Source organism: Jaculus jaculus, chromosome 5 (genome assembly GCF_020740685.1).
Source record: "Jaculus jaculus isolate mJacJac1 chromosome 5, mJacJac1.mat.Y.cur, whole genome shotgun sequence".
Classification (NCBI taxonomy): Eukaryota; Metazoa; Chordata; class Mammalia; order Rodentia; family Dipodidae; genus Jaculus; species Jaculus jaculus.
Window position 1 is genome coordinate 36447155 of NC_059106.1, and position 27445 is coordinate 36474599.

Sequence of the window (27445 nt, forward strand, 5' to 3'; positions counted from 1 at the left end):
AGTTGTTGTAGACACCTCCACAATGTTGGGATGAACATCCGAATGAGGCAGTTTATGGGAAGAAGGGTTTTTCAAGTTTACAAATTCAGGGGAAGTTCCTTAGATGACAGAAGAAGCTGGCTTCCTTTCACAGATCCAAGCAGAGAAAACTAAAGCAAGCAAGGTACAAGTACCAGCACACACACACACCAAAAAGCAACAATCACAAAGGAGCAGAAAGCAGCATGGACCTAGTCAGAGCTCAGTCTGCCCTGTTACACCTTTGGGCTGGAAGTCACACCTGCCCCTAAACACACCTTAGGGATGGACTCCAGAATCTACCTCCAGTTATACAGTTATACCTCCTCCAGCCAGACAACTGGAGATCTAAGTTACAAGCTTGAATAAAACACATGAGTTGAGCTGGAGAGATGGCTTAGCAGTTAAGGCACTTGCCTACAAAGCCTAAGGACTCATGTTCAACTCTCCAGGTCCCACATAAGCCAGACACACAGTGACACAGTGTGCAAGGTTGCAAATTCACACAAGGGGGCACATGTGTTGGAGTTCGATTGCAGGGGCTAGAGGCTCTGGTGTGCCAAATCTCTGTCACACATTCAAACTACCACAATCATCTACCTTAACTATCCATCTCTAGACACAGAATAGCATAGTACCAGGAAACACTTGGGGAAGACAGGTGACATCCTGGGTATCTGGAATACAGGGAGGGTGGCCATCCCTCAGGCTGATGAAAGTCCCTCAAGTTTCTCCAGTGGCAGGATGGTCCCTGGAGGAAGGTCCTGTGGCCTTGTGCACCTGACAAACAACATTGCAACATTGGAGTCTCCAACCTCCCTCTGCTTGTGCCCACTCCTAGGACCAGGCCACCAGGGTACCATGGGCCCTGCCTGTCCTCAGGACTCCTGCATGGTAGTTGGGACAAGTTGGGAGTCCCTACCAAGGTACTGGCAGGGCCAGAAGAGCTTTACTACCAGAGTTGGTAGCCTCTGAGATTACGGCCAGGTGGGAACCACCTAAAATCACTACAGCTTGGATTATGAGACCGGGCAGCAAACATGGAGTTCCAGACAACTAGATGACAGAGTAGAACTGGTTTTCAGAGGGACATAAATGAGATCTAGACAAGTTGCAACGTGTGGAACCAGAGACATAGGGGTGTCTAAGAGCTTGGAGACTAGGGAAGCCTGAGCGACAGAATTCAGCTGCCCGGTTGCATAGAGTCAGGGGAAGCGTCCAAGCATTACATACAAGGGGAATACAGTTCCTTCCCCTGATGCAACATTCTCGCCACACACTCCGAAGACAAAGCTGTTCAAGAGAGCTGCAGTCTGGGCTGAAGCTGGACTCCCGGGGTTCCCGGAAGCCAGCACAACACCCTATAGTTTGACAGGACGCTTCACAAAGCTGCACACGGAGTATTCGGGTCTGAGGAATCCGGAAGGAAAATGAGGAGCCGGAGCCGCCAACGCCAGCCCCGCAGCTTAAGGATACTTTGCCCTGTGGTCGCTGGTTCACTATCACCATCTCGGGCTTCCGGGATACCCAGCACCCTTAGTACCGGAACTACGAGCGCGACCAGCCCGCTCGACTCAGAAAGTGGGAAGGTAAATTCCTGCCTCGTATTGGCTGAAGAGATTGAGGAGTGTCCAATCAGACATGCAGACGGCGCGCAGGGGGCGGGCTTTCACTTGGCTGGAGCCTTTCCTGTAGATGCGGCTTCTGCCCATCATCTTGAGTGCTGTAGCTACCTTTCCCTTTTTTGGGGGGGGGGGAGGGTGACAGGGCGAGATTTTTTTTCCCCGTCCTGTGTTGACCCGGGGGCCGGTGGTGTGTGAAATCCAGGAGAGGACGTTAGGTGTCCAGGAAGCCGGCAGTAGTGAGTGTGGCGCGTCCCGAGCCGGGAGGGAAGGGGTCTGCAAGCCGCCGAGCTGCGGCGGCGGCTCTTGGGCCGCAGAGGCCCCGGGCCCGGCCGTGCGTCTGGGCCGCTGTCCGCCCGGACCTCTCCGGCTACGGGTGGAGGCCCGGCCCGCTCCACGAACCCTCCTTAGCCCGGCTGTAGCCATTTCTGTGCAGCTGTGCCCAGGAGTGTAAGGCCAGATCCTGAGCCAGCTCAAGGAAGCTATAAAACCTCTATTTTTCGTACCAGTGGCCTCTAGTTTCCCAGCTCCCCAGGGTCTATGCCACTAGGCTCCTGTATTTTGTCCTCCAACGCTCCTTGACGCCCTACTTAATTGGACCCCCTTATCTAGTTTTCAGGGTGCTGCAACCTGATGTCTAAGTGATTTCGTATGTGCTCCTGGGACATCAAGTTCTAATCAGCCTCCAGAAATCTTTACGTCCTCCCCCTCCCCTTCCCCGGCCTGGACATCAGGAGGCCACTCACCTTCACCTGGCCAAGCTGCCATGCGCCTTAAAGTCCCTTTTTCCAACAACAGACAGAGTTCGGGGAAATAATGAAGGCCCCAGCTCCCTAGGTGGCTGTGGGTTCTGGGGAGGTTGCATGCAAGGGTCCTTGGCGAGTGGCAGATGGGTTCTGGAGGCTTTGGTGCTGGGTGTATGGGTACAAAGCCTCTCACCCATGGCCTCTGAAGAGTATTGGGCGTGGGTTTGGGACATGTAGACTGTCCATAACTGGTTGTGGTGTAGCTCTGTTCAGGAAATTGGTTTGCCCAGGCATCTTGCTAATAGCCGAACTGAGAGTATATTTATCATTCTTTGAGATGCCACCTTCTCCTGTCCTCTCCACAGGTTTCCACACTCCATCTCACCTGTGCACCTCTGAGTTTGACTCTGTCAGTCTCTGAATCTGTTCCTGCATCACTTGTCCAGTAACTCCTTGTTCTGATTATATGTTTTCTTCATTTTGAATTTTCAAACATGGTCCCAGTCTATAGCCCAGGCTTGCCCCAATCCTTTAGAAGCTCCTCCTGCTTCAATCTTCTAAGCACTGAAATTTATGGATATAAGGGACCAACCCCAGTTGTATCTCCTATTTTTGTCTTATCATCTCTGTCTCTATGTCCCTAGTGCTGTCTCTCTGACACCTTGAAAGTGAGTATGAAGACCTGATCTCAGAAATAGCCTTTTGCATCCTTAACTCTGGGCATGGGGTTCCAGGAGTAGATGTCTTCAGAGGTATCACCCCTTCCTGCCTCCTTTCGTCTCTGTGTTGATTTCTTCTTCGGTATGCCTCAGGATACTTCCTGCTGAGGTGAAATGGGGGAGGGCAAATGGACTTGGTTTCAATTATCACCTTCAAGGCAGTCGTGGTGATGTATGTTTGTAATCCTCAATACTTCCAAGGTAGGAGGATCAAATAGTCAAGGCTAACCTGCACAATAGAGTGAATTCAAAGCCAACCTGGGCAATGTAGTGAGACCTTATATTTAACACACACACACACACCCAGAGCTGGAGAGTTGGCTTAGCAATGAAAGTGTTTGCCTGCAAAGCAAAAGGAGCCATTCGATTCCCAAGGACCCATGTAAGCCAGATGCACAAGGTGGCACATGCCTCTGGTGTTCATTTGCAGTGGCTACAGGCCCTGTCATGCCCATTCTGTTTCTTTCTGCCTCTCTCTCTCTCTCAAATAAAATTAAAATAAAAAGTAAAAAAAGGGATTAAATTTCAGTGGTAGGGTTCTTGGCTGGCATGCACAGGGTTCCACTCCCAATCATATTTTCCTATGGGCCCTCAGAGAAGACAAGCCACCTTGTTATGTTTCACTTTGTTCTTATAAATGGCACCATATGGTGGGCCACTGCAAGGTAACAAAGAATTTCCTTGAAAAGGCTGGAAGCTGCTTTGCTTTTATTTCCATGTAGGATCTTGCTCTAACTCAGGCTTACCTGGAATTCACTATATAGTTTCAGGCTGGCCTCAAACTCACAGTGTTCTTCCTACCTCTGCCTCCTGAGCGCTAGGATTAAAGGTGTGCATCACCAAGCCTCACTAAATAGTCCATTTTTTTTTTTACAATATTTAATTGAGAGAGAGAGAAGTAAATAGAAAGTGGACATACCAGGGCCTCTAGCCCTGCAAACGAACTCCAGGCACATGCGCCACCTCATATAGCTGCCTTACGTGAATCGAACCTGGGCCCTTTGGCTTTGCAGGCAAGTGCCTTAACCACTAAGCCATCTCTCCTGCCCTGAATATCCCATTTTAAAAATATATTTACTTATTTAAGAGAGAGGGAGAAAAAGTTAACATGGAGAGTGAGTATGGGTGTGTCAGAGCTTCCTGCCACTGCAAATGAACACCAGATGCATGGGACACTTAGTATTTCTGGCTTTATGTGGGTATTGGGGAATAGAACTTAGGTCGTTAGGCTTTGCAGGCATGCATCTTAACCATTGAGCCATCTCTTCAGCCCATGGATGCTGCTTTGAACATACCTGTCCTCTGCTCTGTGACTGGAAAACCCAGTGAAGTATGGGAAGGGGATTTCTGCCCACCAGACAGAAAAAAATGATCCCAAGGGACAGGCTTAGGGGGGTGTTCCTCACTGCCTACCACCTTTTGGAAGGTGTGGCAGTGGCTTTGTGCTAAGCTCAGAGGCACCTGTAAAGGGTTGGAAGAGATTTTGATGATGGTCCACAGCCTCTGAGGATAAATGAGGCACTGCAGTATCTGAGGGAGGAGGATATGTGGAAAGAAGACAGGCCTGAGATGTGTAAATTAAGACGCTAAGGGCCTGAGGGAGGATTTAATGGCCCCTAGAGAGGAGTTTATGGGCCTGAAAGATGAGGTGCATGTCTGAGGGAAGAGGAACAAGTGTGCACACTTAGTGTGAGGACTGAGTGGGATGTAGCAGTTTGAGGACGAGATTAGAGGGAGTTGATCTAAAGTTGGAAGTAACAATTTCAGAAAGGAAGTGTTACAGGCTGGAAGTGGGCATCTGAGGGAGGATGTGAGATGAGGCAGAGGAGATAGTCTATAGTAATATGAGGGGATTAGTGGTTGTAAGGCAGTAGACAATTTTGGCAGTATGTTTTGAGGAAAGATGAAACTTTGGCCAGGACCTTAAGAATGTAGGCCAGTTTTGAAGGAGGGGTATTTGAAGGAGAAGATTTTGGAGGTCTGAGGGTGAAAGAATGGCCTCAGGTAGGAATGATAAAGGGTGGAAAGGCATGTAAAATAAATGACACGAGATCAGAAAAGGACTCCTTACTATGCATTCTTGCTGACAGCCCTGCGTTTCTTTGTGATACATCTCACAATGACTCGGAATTCACTGTGTTGTAAATGCTGGCCTTAACCGTCCTAGTGCTGGAATTAAATACATGTGCTGCTGTTTCTGGCTATATTGCTTGTCTTGACTGGTTATCACTTTTTTTAAATATATATTTTAATTTATTTGAGAGAGAGATATACAGAAATAGGCAGGTAGAGAAAGGTGGGGGGGGGAGAGAATGGGCGCGCCAGGGCCTCTAGCCACTGCAAACGAACTCCAGACACATTCGCCCACTTGTGCATCTGGCTTAACGTGGGTTCTGGGGAGCCAAACCTGGGTCCTTTGGCTTTGCAGGCAAGCGCCTTAACTGCTAAGCCATCTCTCTAGCCCATGGTTATCACCTTTTTAACTCAGACATGAGACAAGGTCAGCTCACTCATACTTGACCAAACTCACTAGAAATTGGCCCATGTAATCACTGCAGTACACTATTTAGGAGAATTCAATTAAAATTCACATCTGGGGCTGGAGGGGTAGCTTAGCAATTAAGGCATTTGCCTGCAAAGCCAAAATGGACCCAGCCAGGTTCGACTCCCCAGGACCCACATTAGCCAGATGCACAAGGTGACACATGCATTTGGAGTTTGTTTGCAGTGGTTGGAAGCCCTGGTGCGCCCACATTCTCTCTCTCTCCCTGTCTGTCAAATAAATAAAAATATTTAAAATTCGCATCTGAACTGTTTGCTCTGGCCATGAACTGGGAGACATCAGACGTATAGTCTAGTCTTTATGTCTCCAGCATCTTGTCTCTATCCAGATTACCTGCAAAGGCAGTGTGGATGTGGAAATTGAGGCATGGAAGGGAATGAGCTCATATTTTCAGAGGCATTTTGGGGATCTAACACAACAAATCATAGTGCTGCAATGAGAGAGATTCAGTGTACCAATACAAAATGGAATTCAAGCCAGGTGTGGTGGTTTTAATTCAGGTGTCCCCCATAAACTAAGGTGTTCCGAATGCTAGGTTCCCAGCTGATGGAGATTTGGGAATTAATGCCTCCTGGAGGCAATGTATTGTTGGGGGCCAGCTTATGGATGTTATAGCCAGTTTCCCCTTGCCAGGGCTTGGCATACTCTCCTGTTACTATTGTCCACCTTATGCTGACCAGGGGGTGATGTCCACCCTCTGCTCAGGCCATCATTTTCCCTTGCTATCATGGAGCTTCCTCTCAAGCCTGTAAGCCAAAATAAACCTTTTCTTTCCCCAAAAGCTGCTCTTGATTGGGTGGTTTCTGCCAGCAATGTGAACCTGATTGCAACACCGGGCATGGTGGCATGCACCTTTAATCCCAGTACTCAGGAGGCAAGAGTAGCAGGGTTGCCATGAGTTTGAGGCCACACTGAAACTACATAGTGAATTCCAGGTCAGCCTGGGCTAGAATGAGACCCTACCTCGAAAACCCAAAATAAATAATAAATAAATGAAATTGAATTAGATTTCATTTCTTCATAGAACAATCAAGGGCTTCAGTAAGAGCCAGTAGATTTTACCAACTGAGGTAAACAGATGCCCAGCACATGCAGGGAAGGAATTATCGAAGATTAGACAATCCCCAACTGTGTCTATTGCTAAATATCTCCCTTAGAATGAACACAGACTCTGATGCCTAGGGGTGAGAACAGACCAGCTTGCTGGAGCAGGGTCTGTATCTCCTTCACCTCTGGGATTTTGGCAGCTGAAGCATCCTATCTGGATGTCAAGTGACTTTATCTTTTCATTTTATTCTTGTGTGCAGTCTGCATGTAAGAATAGAATCAAGGGCTGGAGAGATGGCGTAGCGGTTAAGCGCTTGCCTGTGAAGCCTAAGAACCCTGGTTCGAGGCTCGATTCCCCAGGTCCCACGTTAGCCAGATGCACAAGGGGGTCGCATGCATCTGGTGTTCGTTTGCAGAGGCTGGAGGCCCTGGTACGCCCGTTTTCTCTCTCTCCCTCTACCTGTCTTTCTCTCTGTGTCTGTCGCTCTCAAATAAATAAATAAAAAATTTTTTAAAAAAAGAATAAATAAATTAAAAAAAAAAAGAATAGAATCAAGCTGGGCATGGTGGCACACGCCTTTAACTCCAGAACTTGAGAGGCAGAGGTAGGGAGATCACCGTGAGTTCAGGGCCACCAGAGACTGCATAGTGAATTCCAGGTCAGCCTGGGATAGAATGAGACCCTACCTCGAAAAACCAGAAAAAAAGAAACAGAATCACAGCATTGTGATGAGTATGGGAGGACACAGGGCCAGCAATGTGGGAATGGCAAACAGCCTGGTCACATAATTATGGTATAATTGTCCACATATATAAATGGGACACTATCAAATAGCTTAGATTGTGGGATGGTCAGGGCCAGTTGTAATTCCACCACATAGCAGACTGAGGCACCAGATCTTCCTGTTTAAGGCTGGTTTGGGCCTTAAACGTATTCCTTTCTCTAAAGAAAAAGAAATTGTTGGGATTTGAATTCCAGTTTTACCTCTTACAGTTATGAAATCCTGGCCATATGACTTCTCCTCTCTGAATTCCATCCTTACCTGTGGAATGGGTTACAAAGAGTCCCCCTATGGTGATTGTAAGGATCAAAATGAATTATCCCTGTCTCTACAGTGGAGGTTCTCAGTACAGAGCTGGCTGTGATAGGGAGCTTCTTTGACTCCCTGTACAGAAAGGGAAGCTGATTACAGGAGAGAGTAAGTCTCCCATTTCTTGCCACATCGGGACCAGCAGGCAAGTACCTTGGCTATCACAGGACTCCATAAGGCTGTGGCTAAACTAAGCAGAGGAGACTCAGAATGTTTAGAAAGATACTGGTCACCGATGGTTGCCAATGCCTAAAGATGGCTGATGGACTAAATGGATTGTGAGAGGAGGCCCTGCATAAGGAAGTCAGGCCTGAGGGGTAATGGAAGAACTCACAATATAAGGGAGGGCCCAAGGAAGGATACCAGAGATTGAGAGAAGGATGTTGGGGGCTGAAGGAGGAGGAGATGCCTAAGGGAGTCAGTAACTCCCTGGGAGAATCAAGGGGTTCAGGATGAGATAAATGTCTGAGTAAGTAAGTGTGGGTCTGAAGGAGAAGGGAGTCTGTAGCAGGGTGAAGACTAAGTGAAGAGAACAGGTTCTGAGACAGGAGGCAGTTGGGAAAACAGTATTCTGAGGGAAGAGGAGATTAGGAGGGGAACTGAAGGTAGAGCCCCAGTTCAAAGGAGGGAGTTTGAGAAGATCTGAAGGGTAAGGCATGGCTTATGGAAAGACTAAGGATGTATTGAAGGAGTGGGACAGTTTAAGGAGATTTGGGAAGAGGAAGGAGCCCCTCACTCTGGAATCTGCTGGTGTAGTCTCTGTCAGTCGATTCAAGAATTCCAGCACAAGAGAGATGGCTCAGGGCTTAAGGCACTTGCCTGCAAAGCCTAATGACCCAGGTTCAGTTAGCCAGTACCCATGTAAAGCCAGATGCACAATGTGGCACATACATCTGCAGTTTGTTTACAGCAACTAGAGGCCCTTAAAAATAAAAAAATAAAAAATTTGTTCTGGTTAAAAAAAAATTCCAGCACAATTAGCAATAATGGCTGTGCAGGTTGCTGACACGCAGAGAATATTTCTTTCATGTAGTGATAAGTGTTAAATTAGTAATGGAACATGCTTGAGTCCTAAGGATATATGATATTAGTGTATGGCCTTACTCTTTCTCCAGATGTTTTGAAATTTTCTGGGAATCAGTGACACGCTGCTGCACCAAGGTCCAAGGGAGGAGACTTTATGCCAAACGATCTACAAATGGTGAGTTTATGAGCTTCCTTATCCAGTGGAAGGGATCTTTAACCCCCATATTTGTACTATGAGACAGTGTCTCCTTGTTCCCCATTATCAATGTCATTTGACTCCTGGATTCTGTTTCTAGAGACACTAACTCCCTAACAGTGGGTCCATCATATTTGGTTTCCAGTGCATTTCAACCTGGTTTCTTGACTCTCTCTCATCTCTCCCTGGGTTATTAGGTTTCATTTCTTCTTCCAGCTATGTAAACCTCATCTGTGTCCTGAGCTCTATCTCTGTCTGAGCTCTAGTGGCTTTAGGTGGCCCTGTCTGCCTCTGACCCTTGGGAGATCATTCCTTGCCTTGCCATGGTGCTTAGGGCTCATAGTATGTTTGAGCTGCCAGGTAGAGTCAGTGGAGTCTCAGGGCCATTGGCATTTTGGACTCCAGGATGCAGTGCACAAATGGTGCCTGTTTGCCCAGTGTGGTGCTATAGGATATGGTGGTGTTTGACCTGGTGTCTAGGAATAAGAGTCTGTTGTCTGTGTCTCCAGTGGAATGTCCACCAGAGTAAGGAACGTCCAGAGGTAGAAAGTGGGTCCTTGCCTGGCTTGAGGCTTGAGAACATGGTTTCACCTGATACCTCATTGCCAGGTTAAGTGGGGGTATCTTCCATACTCTTTGGTGTCACCTCAGGTGTTCATTGGACCCATGCCTCCTCTGTCTGCCCCTGGGAAGGCCGCGCAAAGGCATTTGGTCTTTTTCTATCACGACCTGTGCAGCTTTTTGTATGCCTCTGGGATTGTGTCTCAGGCTGACCAACTCTGAATCTCTGTCTTTGAATGTGTATATTTCTCTGTCTAAATCTATGCTTGTGAGTACCATCTCCCCTTGTCCGGGCTTTCACTGATCTATCTTTGTCTAGCTTCTCTGGGTCTAATAACCTTCCGTTCTTGGGTTCCCTAGGAGTCCAAATTCCTGGCTGAGTGTCCTTGAGTAAGCATTTCCCTCTTGAGCTCTCTGCCATGAGCCATGTCTCCAGTCTTTTTCCTTTTTTGAGGCAGAGAATTTCTTTAGCTCAGACTGCTGTAGAACTCACTCAATTTCCTAGATTGACTGAAATTCACCATGATCCTCATACCCCCAGCCTCCCAAGTTGTTAAATTACAAACACGAATCACCATGCCTTACTGGTTGGTTGGTTGTTTGTTTTAAAGAACATTGTCTGAATTTGCAGTCCAGGCTGCCTTTGAAGTTGGGATCCTTGGCCAGCCAAGTCACTGGGATTACAGGCCTCTGGTATCAGGGATTAATCCCTGTGCTTCTTTTAGGCAGTGATGGGAGTAGTGTTGACAAGGACTGATACACAGCAGGCTACAAAGCAATAGCTACACTTCTTCATCACTGGCATAACTACCTCATCCTCTTGCAAACACTACAAATTGATATGACCTGAAAAGACTCTAAAAAATCATTATACTTCAAATGTGAATAATACAAAATAAAAAATTCTGAAATTACAAATGTACATAGTTATTCATGAAGGAACGAGTATTAGAATGATACTAAAATTACTAAGTAGAAACCCTAAATACCAAAAATCATGTGCTCATTTATGTCCAGCACTGAAACAAAGTAATTGCCATACAGGATTGGTCTGTCAAGAAAAGTTATCCTTTATAAAATACATGAAATAGATGCACTAGAGCTGGAGAAGCAGAGCAGAGGAGGAGTCCTGTCTGCACCTTGAGGTGGGGCCCCACACCTACCAGCTTTCAGGATTTTCCTGTGTTTGAGTCCTATTCACTGAGTCCAGGGTAGGGGGTTGGCTCTGGAGACTCAGAGGGTGGAAAATAGGGCATAGGACCTGCCATGGAACATTTAGGATCCCCTTATTCTCTCTGACTGTTCTGGTGTTTCTGAAAGTGCCCCTCTGTCTCTTTTCCCTGGCTCCCCATATTGTTTGTGTGGTTTGGTTCTTGCTTGACTTCATATTAAGTCTGTATTCCCATCAATTCTCATGCTTGTGGCAGTCCTCCTGAGCACAGGGATACCTAAATATGAGCCATCAACTTCAGCTGTCTCATTTTGACTCTTTCTTTCTTTTTCCATGTCTTTAGTGGTGCCTGGTCTGGGAAGGCTTTGGTTAACCCTCAGAGATGTGTTTAGTTAACTAAGGATGCATCATTCAAGGGGGTCGTGAGAGGAGACTGTATCAGACATCTCACTCCTTGCTACCTTCTGCCATCTTACCTGGATTTCCCTCTAACTTTCCTGGGAGGTGAAACCACAAGAGGGGACATAGACCTGGGTTCAAATATTACTTCTAAACAGATATGGCTAGTTTGGGCCTATAATCTTGGTTGCTTAGGAGAAAAAGCAGGAGGAAAGATGGAATATTCTAGACCAGCCTTGGCTATGTCTGAGTTCAAAGCAAACCTGGCTCAGAAGAACACAAAACCTTCATAAAAGTATGTGCTATGTAATCCTGGTTAAGTGGCTTGGTGGCCTTCCCTGAACTCCATTTGAAGTAAAATAAGGGCCCTGTATGATAGTTTTTAGGGTCAAAATGAGTTAGCCTCTGTCTGTATAGTGTTAGTTTTTAGCACAAAGCTGGCTGTGGTGGCCCACCTCTCATTCAGGGTTTGGAATGCAGGGGCCTTTCAAATTGGATTTTTGAGGCTTGCCTAAGGTATGTAGGGAAGCTTTGTCTCAAGAAACAAACCAACCAACCAACCAAGTGAGTGTACCCTAGCATGTGTCAGTGCCTGCATTTGATCCCCAGTACCACAAAACACAGGAATCAAACAAACCACCACTTCAAACACACACATGTGAAACTGTTAATGAGAGGAAGGAGCAAATTTTAATGTAGAAAGTGTGAGCAGCAGACACACAGTGGTGTTTTTTCTGAAAGCCCTTGTGGACCATCTTCTATGTGTGTAGATTGATGACAGCCCCAATGGTGGCTCCTTCAACATCTTTGCTGGATTTCCAGGAGAGATGATTTGCACAGTCTCAGGAGCCAGATGGGGAGGAAAGGGTTTGACCATTTCCACACCATGAGTTTTCTCTGGAGATGGGTATTCCCATTATTACCTGATACCCAGCACCCCACCCTGCCCTCTTTATTTTCATAGGTGTTGGTCTTATTCCACATTGAAAGATTGATACAGAGGAAGGATAGTCAAACAGAATAGATGTACATATGAAAGAATAGCAGGGGCACCCAGGTTAGACAGCACTCACCAGATACATGCTTCTGATACTTGCCTTCGCATAACATTATCATCAGTGAGTGGCTACATATATGACAGTAGCTGCAAAAGATTACTGTGAATTTGAAAAACAATTTACCAATTTGTGATCTCATAACCATTTTACTCTTATAGTACAAATTTTGTGTTTGTTGAGATGCTATTATAAACATTTCTTCAGTAATTTTAATTCACTCAAGTTTTTTCTTTTCCCTTTCCTGTAAAGACATATTAGATTTCTCCACTGAAATAAGGATTTTCTGATTGTAATTTGTTTTGTTTTGTTTTTGTTTTTGTTTTTGTTTTTCAAGGTAGGGTCTCTCTCTAGCTCAGGCTGTCCTGGAATTCACTATGTACTCTCAGGGTGGCCTCAAACTCATGGCGATCCTCCTTCCTCTGCCTCCTGAGTGCTGGTCTGATTGGAATTTTTTAAAAAACATTTTTTACTTTTTTTCCATTTTTTTTGTTTATTTTTATTTACTTATTTGAGAGTAACAGACAGAGAGAGAAAGAGACAGAGAGAGAGAGGGAGAATGGGCACACCAGGGCCTCCAGCCACTGCAAAGGAACTCCAGACACATGCGCCCCCTTGTGCATCTGGCTAACGTGGGTCCTGGAGAATTGAGCCTTGAACTGGGGTCCGTAGGCTTCAAAGGCAAGCACTTAACTGCTAAGCTATCTTTCCAGCCCTGATTGTAATTTTTTTTCAGTTATTATTTTTATTTATATTTGGGTTTGGAATCATGTCTGTTGTATCTCATGCTAGCCTCTAACTCATTGCATTGCCAATGCTGACTTTCAACTCTTTATGCTCTTGCATCTGACTCTGGTATGGATATGAGGCATCTTATGGGGTTTTTGTTGTTGCTTGTTTTTGTTTTTTGAGGTAAGTTCTCACTCTGGCCCAGCCTGACCTGGAATTAACTATGTAGTCTTATGGTGGCCTCAAGCTTATGGCCATCCTCTTACCTCTGCCTCCAGAGTGCTGGAATTAAAGGTATGTGTGTCACCATGCCTGGTGATTCTATTTTTTTTTCTTTTTTCTTTTTTCTTTTTTTTTTGAGAGAGAGAGAGAGAGAGAGCAAAGGGCGCATCAGGGCCTCCAGCCACTGCAGAATTCCAGATGCTTGTGCATCCTTGTGCATCCAGTTAACGTGGGTCCTGGGCAATCGAGTCTCAAACTGGGGTCCTTAGACTTCACAGGCAAGCCCTTAAGCACTAAGCCATCTCTCCAGCCTCTTTTTTTTTTTAATATTTATTTGTTTATTTGAGAAAGTGTTTGAGAGAAAAAATGGGCATGCCAAGGCCTTCAGCCATTGCAAATGAACTCCAGAAACATGCATCAACTTGTGCATCTGGCTTATGTAAGTCCTTTGGCTTTGCAGGCAAGCACCTTAACTTCCAAGCCACCTCTCCAGCCCCCATCTGTCTTTTTTTGTTTGTTTGTTTTGTTTTGTTTTGTTTTGTTTTGTTTTGTTTTGAGCTAGGGTCTCACTCTGGCCCAGACTGACCTGGAATTCACTATGTAGTCTCAGGGTGGCCTTGAACTCACAGCAATCCTCCTACCTCTGCCTCCCAAATGCTTGGATTAAAGGTGTGTACCACCATGCCCACCTCTATCAATTTTTGAGACAGTGTCTCATTGTGTAGCTCAGGTTATCCTGGAGCTCACTGTGTAGTCAAGCTGGCTTCAACCTCTTGACTATACTCTAGTTTTAGCCTACAGAGTACTGTGGTGCGAATGGGCTGCAGAATTTGTTTGTGTTGTAATTCATTGGAATAATTTATAATGATTTTAAGTTATTTATTTATTTACAAGAGAGAGAGAAAGAATGGGCATACCAGGGCCTCTAGCCACTGCAAATGAACTCCAAATGTATGTATCACCATGTACATCTGGCTTATGTGGGTACTGGGGAATCAAACCTGAGTCCTTGGGCTTCACAGGAAAGTGCCTTAACCACTAAGCCATCTCTGCAGCCCTCATTGGAAAATTTTAATCACATTTTCTTGAATTCCTATATATTATCTTAAGTGTGACATTTGCATTGACTTCTTTCTCCCATGCTACAAATCAAGTAACACCTGTAGGACACTGGTAATACCCACAGAATACAGTGAACCCACACTTTTTGTGCCCAAGGCTGAGGGCTTGGGTCAAAGAAAACTGTGTCATTGCAGGGGTCTGTATCATTTGAGGACGTGTCTGTGGACTTCACCTGGGAGGAGTGGCAGGAGCTGGATGCTGCCCAGAGGATCCTCTACAGGGATGTGATGCTGGAGAACTACAGCAGCCTGCTGTTCTTGGGTGAGTCTGACTCCCTGTACCTCTCATAGAAACTGGTTGATAGCCATAGGAATCATTGTTAATTTTTTTTAAATTTTATTTATTTATTTATTTGATAGAAAGAGGGAGAGAGAGAGAGTGGGTGTGCCAGGGCTTCCAGCCACTGCAAATGAACTCCAGATGCATGCAATACCTTATATCTTATATGGGTACTTGGAAATCAAACCCAGGTCCTTAGACTTTGCAGGCAAGGGCCTTACCACTGAGCCACCTCTCCAGCTCCTGTATTATATATTTTAACTGGCAGGTGGTAATGAACCCATGTTACTAAAGAACAGTGTGGCTTCGCTGAACAGTAAAATAATTTGTAATTATCACATGAATATAAATTGGAAGTCAGCTCAGGTAATACTTTTTTCTTCCAAGATTTTTATTTATTCATTTATTTATTTATGTGTAGTCTATTTTAATGGGAGAGAGAGAGAAAGAATTTGCATGCCAGGGCCTCCAAACACTGCAGTCAAACTACAGATGCATGTGCCATTTTGTGCACATGTGTGAACTTGTGAGGTTGCATCACCATGTGCATTCAAGCTTACATGGGAACTGGAGACATTTGGTCTTTTTTGAGTCAGGGTCTGACTGTAGCCCAGGCTGGACTTGAACTCACTACAGTCCTCCTGCCTCAGCTTTCTGAGTGCTAGGATTAAAGGTGTGGTCCACTACACCCAGGTCAAAGTTATATTCATTTATTTATTTGTTTATTTGAGAGAGACTTAGTGCACCAGGGCCTCTAGCAACTATAAATAAATTACAAACGCATGTGTCACCTGTGCATGTGCATCTGGCTTCATGTGGGTACTGGGAATTGAACCTGGGTCCTTAGGCTTTACAGGCAAGTCCCTTAACCGCTAAGCCATCTTTCCAGCCCCCCAACCCCCAGGTGATTTTTAAATAACCAGTTTTTTGTTTTGTTTTGTTTTGTTTGTTTTGTTTTTTCAATGTAGGGTCTCACTATAGCCCAGGCTGACCTGGAATTCACTATGTAGTCTCAGGGTGGCCTTGAACTCACAGCTATCCTCCTACTTCTGCCTCCCGAGTGCTGGGATTAAAGGTGTGCACCACCACGCCTGACTTAAATAACCAGGTTTGTGCTTAAAAGTTTTTTCTCCAATTTACCAATTGAATTTGGGGTTGTCATTTAACTTACCAATTGAGTCGTGGGATAATCATTTAAGTGTTTAATATTTTTTCATTTCATTATCTGAAATGTTACCTATAAACACACAGACACACACACACACTTTTTTTTTTTAAGTAGTCCAGGCTGACCTGGATTTACTATGTAATCTCAGGCTAAGCTCAAACTCATAAAGATCCTCCTACCTTCTCCTTCCAAGTACTGGGATTAAAGGCTTGTGCCACCATACCTGGCTATTTTTGGTGTGTGTATGGGTATACTATGCATGAGGCATGTGTGTGTGTATTTGGTGCATTCATGTGTGTGTCCTAATATGCACATCCTGCATGTACATGGAGGCCAGGGGAGAACATTGCATTTCTTTCTCTATCACTGTTCTGCCCTTTTGCCTTGAGAAATAGTCTCAGTGCAACAGTGTGATTCTTTTGTTTTCACCCACATTAGGACAAAGGTTACAGGTCTGTATGATCATGTCCAGCAGTTTATGTGGGTGCTAGGGATCAAACTCTGGTCCTTACACTTGTGTAATAAGTGTTCTTGCATAACTATCTCAAAGACCTCCTAAAATTTGTGACTGGTTCTCTTCTATGACCACACTGTTGATCAGTTTTTCCTGAATATCTGCAAATTGTATGGTATTTTCTCCCTTATTCACTTAGGTCACTGTATTTTATTTTTTATACATTTTAAATACATTTTAATTTAATTAATTAATTAATACATTTTAAACTTTGTTTTGCCAACTTCCATACATATTGACAATATGCTATAATCATAATCCCCTCCCATCACCTTCCCTTTTCCCCCACCACTGAATACCTTCTTTTTAATTTGTCTCATTTGATGTTATCATTTTTGTTCCCTCTTATTATGCCACTCTTGTATAGGTAGCATCAGCAACTGTGAGCTTGCAAATATCGGCCGCTTTCTGTCTGAAGACAGTACCGCAAAGCCATTGTACTTAGTCAATGATCTGTAGAGGAACAGAAGTAATAGAATGTATTTGTATTAAAAAGGCAATTTAGGGGCTGGAGAGATGGCTTAGTGGTCAAAGCACTTGCCTGCAAAGCCAAAGGATCCAGCTTTAATTCCTCAGGACCCACATAACCCACATTTGCACTAGGTGGCACATGTGTCTGGAGTTCCTTTGCAGTGGCTGAAAGCCCTAGCACATCCATTCTTTCTATCTGCCTCTCTCTCTCTCATAAATAAATAAATAAATAAATGGCAATTAATTGGATTAGTTTATGGCAGTCCAACAATGGCTGTCTGTAGGCTTGAGAGTCAAAGAACCTGTTAGCTCAGTAGTCCCAATCCAACACTGAAGGCCTGGTGGCTTTCTGGAGAGCTTCTGGCCTTTAGTCCCTGTTGAAAGGCTGAAGAAACTTGGTTCCAATGCCCGTGAAGGATAGCCGAATATGATAGAAGCAAGTACAAGTGAGGGGTAAACAGCTAAAAGGCCCTCATAAGGAAGTTGTAGAGATAGACAAAATGAACTGTGGCCTCTCAGCTTCCTTATATGTAGCGCATTACTGGAAGGGCAGCCACTCTGGAAAAAGGACCTACTCTGAAGAAAGGACATACTCCTTTAGTTAATCCTTCCTGGAAGCAACTTCAGAGACTTCCCCCAAGAGGAACATCTTTGATTCCTAATCTGATTAAGCTGACAAAGAAGTTAATCATTACAGCTCTCCTCCCCTCCCCTTTCTTTCCCTCCTACATGTCCCCCCCTCCCCCCCCTGCAAGGTAGAGTCTTGTTCTAGCCCAGATTGACCTGGAATTCATTATGTAGTCTCCTACCTTTGCCACCATGCTCAGCTTCACTCTTACATTCTTTCTATCACCTACCCCTATCCCTACCACCTGAAAAGAGAAGTTTCTTTAACCAAATATAAGTATTTAGAAGACACTTTAGTGGCTATATATCCATTTATCCAAACAACCATACTAGTCTTCCCTTTAGAGCTTGGGATCTCACTAGCCATAGGCTTTTGATTCTTCTTCTTCTTTTTTTTTTTTTTTTTTTTTTTTTTTGTTAGTACCAGCAAGGACCTCTTTTCTGGGGATTGGGCCTCAAATCCAATCACAGAATGGTTAGTTTTCCCCATAACAGACATGTCACCTTTGCACCAGTCGGTATATTTGACCTGGCTGGACAGCTACAGAATGTGCAGGGTCAACTGTTGGTTAATACTGTCGATGAGTTTTATGTAATTTAATACCACTTGTAAGTCATATTCTAGGCAGTGAAGTGTGTCAATGTAGCACTTGTCTAATGAAAGTATCTGATTCACTTCCATAAGTCAAGTCCTGAGTTGGAGTTGTTATCTTTCATCATTCTACCTCACTTTGCACTCTGGCATAATTTGTAAATTATTTTCCACTTACAGGGCACTGCATGACAAAGCCTGAGTTGATCTTCATGTTGGAGCATGGATTTGGACTACAGAGTGTAGCAGAAACCTCAGGTTGGAGCCTCCCAGGTCAGTTTATGTATATTGAACAACAGAGGTGAGCAAGTAGAGAGCTCAATATTATGTCATTCACATTGAACTTTTTTCAACCTGGTTTTTTTTTTTTTTTTTTCCTCCAAGGTAGGGTCTCACTGTAACCAAGGCTGACCTGGAATTCACTGTGTAGTCTCAGGCTGGCCTTGAACTAACAATGACCCTCCTACCCCAGCCTCCTGAGTGCTAAGATTAAAGGCATGTGCCTCCACACCTGGGAACAACTTTTATCCAAACCCAATCCATAAGACAGTTCATGTACATCAGACACTTCATTTCTGTAGTTTCAGGATAGAGTTATCCATGTTAGCTTTTCTTGTTTTCTGCTGAAGTATATTTTGTTAGATCTTAGAAAATTTCTTTTGGTTTGTTGAGGTAATGGGTGAGGTGGCCTCAAACTTGCTGTGTAGCTGAGGCTCACCTTGAATGTTTGATCCTCCTGCAACACCTCCCACATGCTGGGCCTACAGGCATGTACTACCACACCAAATTGTTTAGATATTTTATTGACTGTTTGTTTACCTATATCCTCAGTTGTCATTCTTTCCTTTTGGAGATATATAATTTTTATATTATATTTTCTTATTTTATTGATACTAATATTATATTCAAGAGGGGTAGAGAGAAAATAAGCACACCAGGGCCCACTACTTCTTCACATAAACTCCAAATGCTGTGTCACTTTGTGCATCTAGCTTTACAGATTTAGGGGAATCGAACCCAGGTTGCCATGCTTTGTAATCAACTGCAAACTACTGAGCCGTCTCTCCTGCTCTGTATTGGCTTTTTATTGGTTAACTTTATTAGTCCTTCCTTGTCATATTCTTCTATACATGCTCTTTCTTGACCTTATTGGGAGTTGTCTGTCTTTATGTTGATACTAATGCACACAAGTGCATCTCCTCTTAAAGAACTTGTGTTAGAGAAAAATGAAGAACTGATGTATCATCATCAGAAAGAGCCATAAGAAGGCTTATTATAAGAAAAGGAAAAACATGTTTGGATTTATGTTTTGTTTTGAAAGGAGTTAAGCAAACTCATTGTTATTTTAGTTTAACCTTGCATTGACTGTTTTCCAGCTAAGGACTGCAAAAAAAAGTAGGAAACCACAAAGGAAATGAAGAGAAAAATAAGAAACACTATATGCTTCAAAATTCATCTTTGAGATGTTAATACAACCCAAAACCCCAAACATAATATAAAGACAAAATATCCAACATTCATGACTACAGGAAAAATTCCTGGTTCTTTTTCCTCTTCCTTTTTTTTTTTCTTTTTAAATATTTTATTTATTTATATGCACGCAGAGAGAAACGCATGCAAATAGGCATGACAGGCATGCCAGGGCCTTTTGCCACATGAATGTGCCACTTTGTGCATCTGACTTTATGTAAGTATTGAGGAATGAACCCAGGCCCTTGAACTTTTCAAGTGGTGCCTTAACCACTGAGCCATCTCTCCAGACTCTTCCTTTTTTTTATATTTTTCTGGTTTTTGAGGTAGGGTCTCACTGTAGCCTAGGCTACCTGGAATTCACTATGTAGTCTCAGGGTAGCTTCAAGCTCATAGTGATCCTCCTACCTCTGCCTCTCAAGTGCTAGAATTAAAGGTGTGTGTCACCTCTCCTCGCTTCTTTCTTTTGTTTTGAGATAGGGGCTCATGTACTATAGGCTGGCCACAATGTTACTATATAGCTAAGGATAGCCTTGAACTTCTTATCTTCCTGTCTCTACCTAGAGAGTGCTGAGATTACAAATGTGCCCCACCACACTTGCAGTGGGTCACACCCAGGGCTGTGTGCATGCTAGGTGGACGATCTACCAAGTGAGCTACATCACAAGTACAGCCTGTGGTTCTTGTAATGTTGATTGGAATGGAGTGAATTTGTCTGAGTGTCTGATTACTTATGGCACATTAGATTGAATTTAACCACATGCCCTGGAGTGCTGAAAATAAGTGCCATTTATTCTTTGGACCTGAAAATAAGGAATAGTCAAAATCCCCAGAGACTGTGGACACACTGACAGGGTTTTTGTGTGGGAGATGGCCACAAGAGGCAGCCATAGAAACTAAGAGGGTCAGATAATCTTGAAGTGTGGAGAGTTTAATTTTAACACCCTCCATGGTGATGAGTGAGACCTGGTGCTTGTAGTTTACTGCAGAAGATTGTAGTAATAAGCTTAGAGTGAACAGACTATTTGATATCTAAATCTTCTTTCCATCTTATTTCTGTCTAGTCTTTTAAAGTCTGATACTCAGGGTACATCTTTTGATTTAGACATTTTACCTTCATTAGTGAACAAGGTTTGTGGCCTCTGGAGTGAGTAGACTAGAAATCATAAGGCTGTTTAAGGCAGCAGTGGCTCCTTCTGTGCACATGAGCAAGTTTCTTTCTTTTCTTTTCTTTTCTTTTCTGGTTTTTTTTTTCCCAAGGTAGAGTCTCACTCTAGCCCAGGCTGACCTAGAATTTACTATGTAGTCTCAGGGTAACCTCGTACTCATGGTGATCCTCCTACCTCTGCTTCCCAAGTGCTGGGATTAAAGGCGTGCGCCACCACACCTGGCAAGTTTCTTAAATGAATGAATGCCCTCTGTTGATTACAACATAATCTTGATGAGCCTGTTCTTAGCCAGCATCCAGCACTAATTAAGGGAAGAATAGAGGAATGTCCACTCCTGACAGTTACCAATGCAAACAGATGTAGATAATGTTATGCCAATTGGTTGTTTTCTCTTTCTCATCATGTTGTCTACCAAAGTTATTTCTCTCATACATTCATGTATTTTTACCTGCATAGTTCTATAAACTTTGCACTTATGTTTTAATCAATATTTCCTACTAGTGTATCAGTTTTGTGTTCCTTTTATGTTTTTATCTTACAAAACGGACACTAAATAATTATGCAAAAATTGTACAGTACAGACTTAAAATGTTTTATCATGTGTTATGTCAACTCTTTTACCACAAGAACAGTATTGAGGGCAGTAGCATATATGAGAGGCATTACTTTAGCTCTGTATAATTTGTAATCATCTTTATGAATAATTTCACTCCCTTGTCCTGGGGAACATCTTGGGAGCCTACGTGCAGCTCCCATCCCTACTTGCATCCTGTGTATAACTAGTTGAATGAAAGCTTCTCATTTGACATGTAAAAGAGGATGTAGGATATTTGTCTTTAAAACAATAGAGAAAAGGAACAATTGAGAAAACTACAGGTGAAAGGTAGTGTTTAACAGCAGCTGAGAAGTAGGTGACTAATTTATCTTCATGCGTCAACAGGGTGAAAAACAAATTTAATAATTTATAAAGGACTGAATACAATGATGTTAATTCAATATTTACAATTTCTATGAAGATAATAATGTATACTGTTACAATAGAGTTACAAAAAATGACACTCATAATGAAATTTTTAATATCACTTGATGTTCATTAAGTGACTGGCCCAACTGACACCAGCCAGGAAAATCACAAGAGACATTTATGGCAAAGTGGAATCACCAACAGCAAGACCCTAAATGACAAAATGATTGAAGTAAGTAAAGTAGTTTTGCATGCCAGCATTTTATTCATCAAAATCTATTAATTTTATATCAACAGATTTTTTTGTGTGCTCTTAAAATAGTTCACATCTGTTTGTGTAATAAGTGAATACTGTTCAGTAATGTTTCCTAAAGAACTTAACGCAGTCCTGGGGAAATGGCTCAGTCATTAAAGTGCTTTCTGCAAAAACATGAAATACTGAATTTGGATCCATAACACCCATGTAAAACTCCAGGTATCTCATCATGCCTTTTTATTCCCACCTCTGGGAAGATAGCAAGATACTGGTTCAATGTGAGACCATTTCTCCAAAATTCAGTGGGAGAACAACTCAAAAGATAAAATTAATATTGGTCTCTAATCAAAACATGCATATGAGCCGGGCATGGTGGCGCATGCCTTTAATCCCAGCACTTGGGAGGCAGAGGTGGGAGAATTGCCATGATTTCAAGGCCACCCTGAGACTCCATAGTGAATTCCAGGCCACCTTCTAGACATAGTAAGCATTTTAAACTCCATAAAAACTATCTAATTTCACAATTATGTTTTCAATATTTTTAGTATGTATATATGTATTTGTCACAGTGTTTGGTGTATATCTGAATAGGGGCATTGCCATGACATCACAATTATGTGGATGTCTGAGGATAGGTTCAAATTATCCCCTTCCACATTACTTAAAAGATCTCAAGCCAGGCATGGTAGTGCATGCCTTTAATCCCAGCATTGGGAGTTAGAGGTAGGAAGTTTGCTTTGAGTTTGAGTCCTGCCTGGAACTACAGAGTGAGTGTGAGGTAAGCCTGGGCTATAGTGACACCCTACCTTGAAAAGAAAGAAGGGAGGGAGGGAGGAAGAAGGGAGGAGAGGAAAGAAGAGGTAGAGGAGAGGGAGAAAAGAAGGAAAGGGGAAGTGAAAGAAAGGAGAGGGAAAGAGAAAGAAGGGAGGGAAGGGAAAAGGAAGGAAAGGTCCCCCTTTATTGTTTTGTCTCCTATGCTTCCTATGTGAAAAAGTTTAGCTAATCCAAGATCTTCTGATTTCTCCTGGTTTCACCTCCCATTTGATAGAGCCAGGTTAAGATCACTAATGTGTGTGAAACTTTCAGTCCAGCTTTATTTGGGTGCTAATTAATTCAGCATGGGGTAGCAAGCATGTATCTTTATCCACTAAACCATTTCCTCAGGCATTTCAATGTATTTGGCCAGGGATATCATTCTAAACAAAACACTATTTTGACACCTGAAGAAGTTTTTTTTTTTTTTAATTTTTTGTTTGTTTGTTTTTTGTTTTTCAAGGTAGGGTCTCACTCTAGCTCAGGCTGACCTGGAATTCACTACATATCTCAGGGGGCCTCATACTCACAGTGATCCTCCTACCTCTGCTTCCCAAAGCTTGGGATAAAAGGTGTGTGCCACCACGCCCAGCAAGAAATTTAATCTTAGTGAAATTTATAGTAAATCCAGTAAACACTGGAAATTCATTGTCTAGTTGGCAGTAATTTTATAGCTCAAGAAATGATTCATATAATGAATCAAGCCATTGAATATATAGAGCACTATATTCTAAAAGAGAAGAGAAGTAGAAGTTGATAGTGAGAATATTGCACTAACAATCAGCTCATAAAACATCAAAAAATATGTGCTAGATATAAGCCTGGGGGTATAAGAAATATAACAAGTTCTTTTATCTCTAGACTAAACTAAAAGTGCATCAGGATACCTTCCAAGGGACAAAATACTATGGAGATAAAATGTATGTGAGGAAGTCTTACCAAGAGTCACGCCACAGAAGTTATCTGACATCTCACACCTTCAAAGGGAATTTGTATTACAACTCAACACTCAGGAAACATCAGAGAATTCATAGAAGACAGAGTATGCGACATGAGGGTAAGGAATGCAGGGAAATGTTCTTGAATTCCCATCACACTGAACCTTCCAGATCTGATATAAGTGAGAAACACTATGGATGTCCAGAATATGGTAAATCTTTCTACTGCAAGAAAGAGCTCACTAGACGTAATGGGTGTCATTCTGGGGAGAAACATTATGAATTTCCAGAATATGGCAAAACATTAATTAGTAAGGAGCATCTCAATCATATGGATGAGAAACACTATAGATGCTTAGAATGTGGGAAAGCTTTCAGTAGTAAGTCATACCTTACTATTCATGAGAGAATTCACACAGGTGAGAAACCCTACAAATGTAATGAATGTGCAAAATCTTTCTACTGCAAATATCAACTCAAAAGACATCTTAAAAGTCATACTGGTGAAAAGCCCTATGAATGTAAAGAATGTGCAAAATCTTTCCACTATAAGAATCAACTCACAAGGCATCATAGAAGTCATACCGGTGAGAAGCCCTATGAGTGCAAAGAATGCGCAAGATCTTTCTACTACAAGAATCAACTCACAAGACATTACAGAACTCATACTGGTGAGAAGCCCTATGAATGTAAATTATGTGCAAAATCTTTCTATTGCATGACCCAACTCAAAAGACATCATGTAAGTCATAGTGGTGAGAAGTGCCATAAATGTGCAGAATGTGGGAAAGCTTTTGCTCGTAGGGAGCACCTCACCCGTCATCAGAGAATTCATGTGACTGAGAAGCCTTATGGGTGTACAGAATGTGGGAAAGCCTTCACTAGCAAAACATCCCTCACTATTCATGAGAGAGCTCACAGGGGGGAGAAGCCTTTTGAATGTACACTATGTGGTAAAGTTTTCTGTGACAAGTCAAAACTCACTACACATCATAGAACTCATACTGGAGAGAAGCGTTATGAATGTACACAATGTGGTAAAGCTTTCTATTACAAGTCAAAACTCACTATACATCACAGAACTCATACTGGTGAGAAGCCTTTTGAGTGTGCAGAATGTGGGAAAGCCTTCTACATCAAGTCAGAACTTAGTGCACATGAGAGAATACATACAGGTGAGAAGCCTCACAAATGTCTGCAATGTGGGAAGTCATTCTACTGGAAGAAACAACTCACTAGACATTGCAGATATCATTCTCGTGGGAAGTGCTATAAATGTACAGAATGTGAAAAAGCATTCACCACCAAAGGATACCTTATTAAACACCAAACAATGCATACAGGTGAGAATCCCTATGAATGTACAGAATGTGGGAAAGCTTTTATCCTCAAAGGAAACCTTATGAAGCATCAAAGAATTCATTTAGGTGTGAAGCCATATGAATGTACGCAATGTGGCAAAGCTTTCTATGACAAGGCAGAACTTGCTATACATCAGAGAATTCATACAGGCGAGAAGCCCTATGAATGTGCAGAATGTGGCAAATCATTTAATTATAAGTCACAACTGTGTATACATCATAGGACTCATACAGGTGTAAAACCCTATGAATGTACACAGTGCGGCAGAGCTTTCAATTACAAATCACAACTGTGTACACATCATAGGACTCATACAGGTGTGAAACCCTATGAATGTACAGAGTGTGGGAAAGCTTTCACCATCAAAGGGAACCTTATGAAACATCTGAGAACCCATGCAAGTGAGAGGGCCTATGTGGTGATTTGATTCAAGCGTTCCCCATAAACTTAAGTGTTCTGAATGCCAGGACCCCCAATGGTTGCAATTTGGGAATTAGAGTATCCTGAAGGAAGTGTATTATTTGTGGCACACTTATGGGGGTTATAGCCAGCTTCCCTTTGTCAGTGTTTGGCACACTCTCCAGCTGTTGTTTTCCACCTGAATTGGCCAGGAGTTGGTGTCCAGCCTCTGTTCATACCAATTTTCCTCTGCCATCATGGGGCTTCCCCTCAAGTCTGTAAGCCAAAATAAACAACTTTCCTTTGATAAGCTTCTTTGGGTTGGGTGCTTTCTGCCAGCAACATGAAGCTGACTAGAATCATTATGTACAGAATGCAGGAAAGCTTTCTTCATCAGGTCAGAAATCACTGTGCATAAGAAGAATGCATACAGATGAGAAGCCTTATGAATGGATGGAATATAGGAAATCTTTCTACTTTATGAAACAACTCACTAGACATAAAAGTCATTCTGGTGAGAAACACCATGAATATAGATTGTGGTCAAGCTTTCTTAGAAATGACAACTGAGCACAATGAAAAGTTAAACTAGTGAAAAGCCCTATGATTGTGTACAGTATATGAAAGGCTTTTCCTGGAAGGCATACCTTGCACATCATCCAGTTCCATCCAGTTGAAAAGCCTGATGAATGTACAGAATGTGTGAATGCTTTCTTTACTTCACAAGTCAGTAAACATCAGAGAACTCATACAGGTGAGAAACTACTAATACACAATGTGGGAAAGCTTTTATTCATGAGGTGGACCTTGTTGATAAGACTCATACATGTGAGAAGCCTTGATTATATAGAATGTATCATCTAAAAAATCCTATAGGATATCAAAGAGAAATTCATCCACATTGTCTAAATAGAAGGCACCAAATCACCCTTTTCTTGTTACTATTTTATTTAGTTATTGAGATAGAAACAGAGAGAAAGAGGCAGATGGAGAGTGAATATGGGCCTGAAGTACATAACTAGCATCTGGATAGTGACATTGAGAGAAGAGCGTTGATCATATTCAGGTCTCACCATTCTCTTTCTCTCCATGTGTTTTAATTCCACATAAATGGTCCACCACCATGATCAAGGTACACTACAATTTTACCCAACAAAGACCTCTTTTTTTTTTTTTTTTTTTTTTTTTTAGGTAGGGTCTCACTCTAGCCCAGGCTGACCTGGAACTCACTATGTAGTGTCAGGGTGGCCTCAAACTCACGGTGATCCTCATACCTCGGCCTCCCAAGTGCTGGGATTAAAGGCGTGCGCCACCACGCCCAGCCTCTTATGTTCTTTTTTATGATCATATCCAACTGCTGTTCCTCCCTCTGAGCATCCAGTAACGTAGTATCAATTTATAAAAATTTGCCCTACCAAAATGGATCGTTCTGTTATGCAAGTACTTCATGTTGGTTAATTTTCCCTGTGTGCACATGTTCTCAAAATGCTTAAAGGATCTATATACAAAACTACAGTTACTTAGGAATTTTTTTTTCTTTTTTCTTTTTTTTTTGTGGGGGGGACATCTTTTGTGGCAGGGTTGTATTGTAGCCTGGAGTGGCCTTGAACTCATGGTGACACTTAGCCTCTAGAGAGCTGGGAATGATGGTGCACATCACCACGCCTAGTGAATTATTCTGGTTACTGGTGGCAGGCCCTGAGATTTTATAGCTGTTGCAGTCAGGTTTGCATTGCTGGTAGAAATCCCCCAACCAAGAGCAGCTTATGGGACAGAGAGGTTTATTTTGGCTTACAGGCTTGAGGGGAACCTCTATGATGACAGGGGAAACGGAGGCATGAGCAGAGGTTGGACATCACCCCCTGGCCCACATAAGGTAGACAACAGGAACAAGAGAGTATGCCAAACACTGGCATGGGCAAACTGGCTTTAACACCCATAAGCCTGCTCCCAACAATACACTGCCTCCAGGAAGCATTAATTCCCAAACAAATCTCCATCAGCTGGGAACCTAGTTTATGGGGGACACCTGAATCAAACCACCACAATAGCCTAGCTTACTTGCTTTCTACTTCATGACTGGGTGCAATGTGACCATCTTGCCTGCTAGGCCTTCCTTGCCTTGATGGAATGTAC

At 43.0% G+C, this 27445-nt stretch overlaps 1 protein-coding gene across 1 annotated transcript; it reads left to right on the forward strand.

The window, feature by feature from the left end:
* Nucleotides 1-1736: 1736 nt before the first annotated feature.
* Nucleotides 1737-26463, forward strand: LOC123460595 (zinc finger protein 420-like). The gene is made up of 6 exons (XM_045148672.1): nucleotides 1737-1879; nucleotides 8922-9007; nucleotides 14422-14548; nucleotides 18119-18211; nucleotides 21676-21773; nucleotides 23472-26463. Exons 2-6 carry the CDS (start codon nucleotides 8987-8989, stop codon nucleotides 25335-25337), a joined length of 2205 nt encoding a protein of 734 aa, XP_045004607.1. The 5' UTR covers nucleotides 1737-1879; nucleotides 8922-8986; the 3' UTR covers nucleotides 25338-26463.
* Nucleotides 26464-27445: the final 982 nt, after the last annotated feature.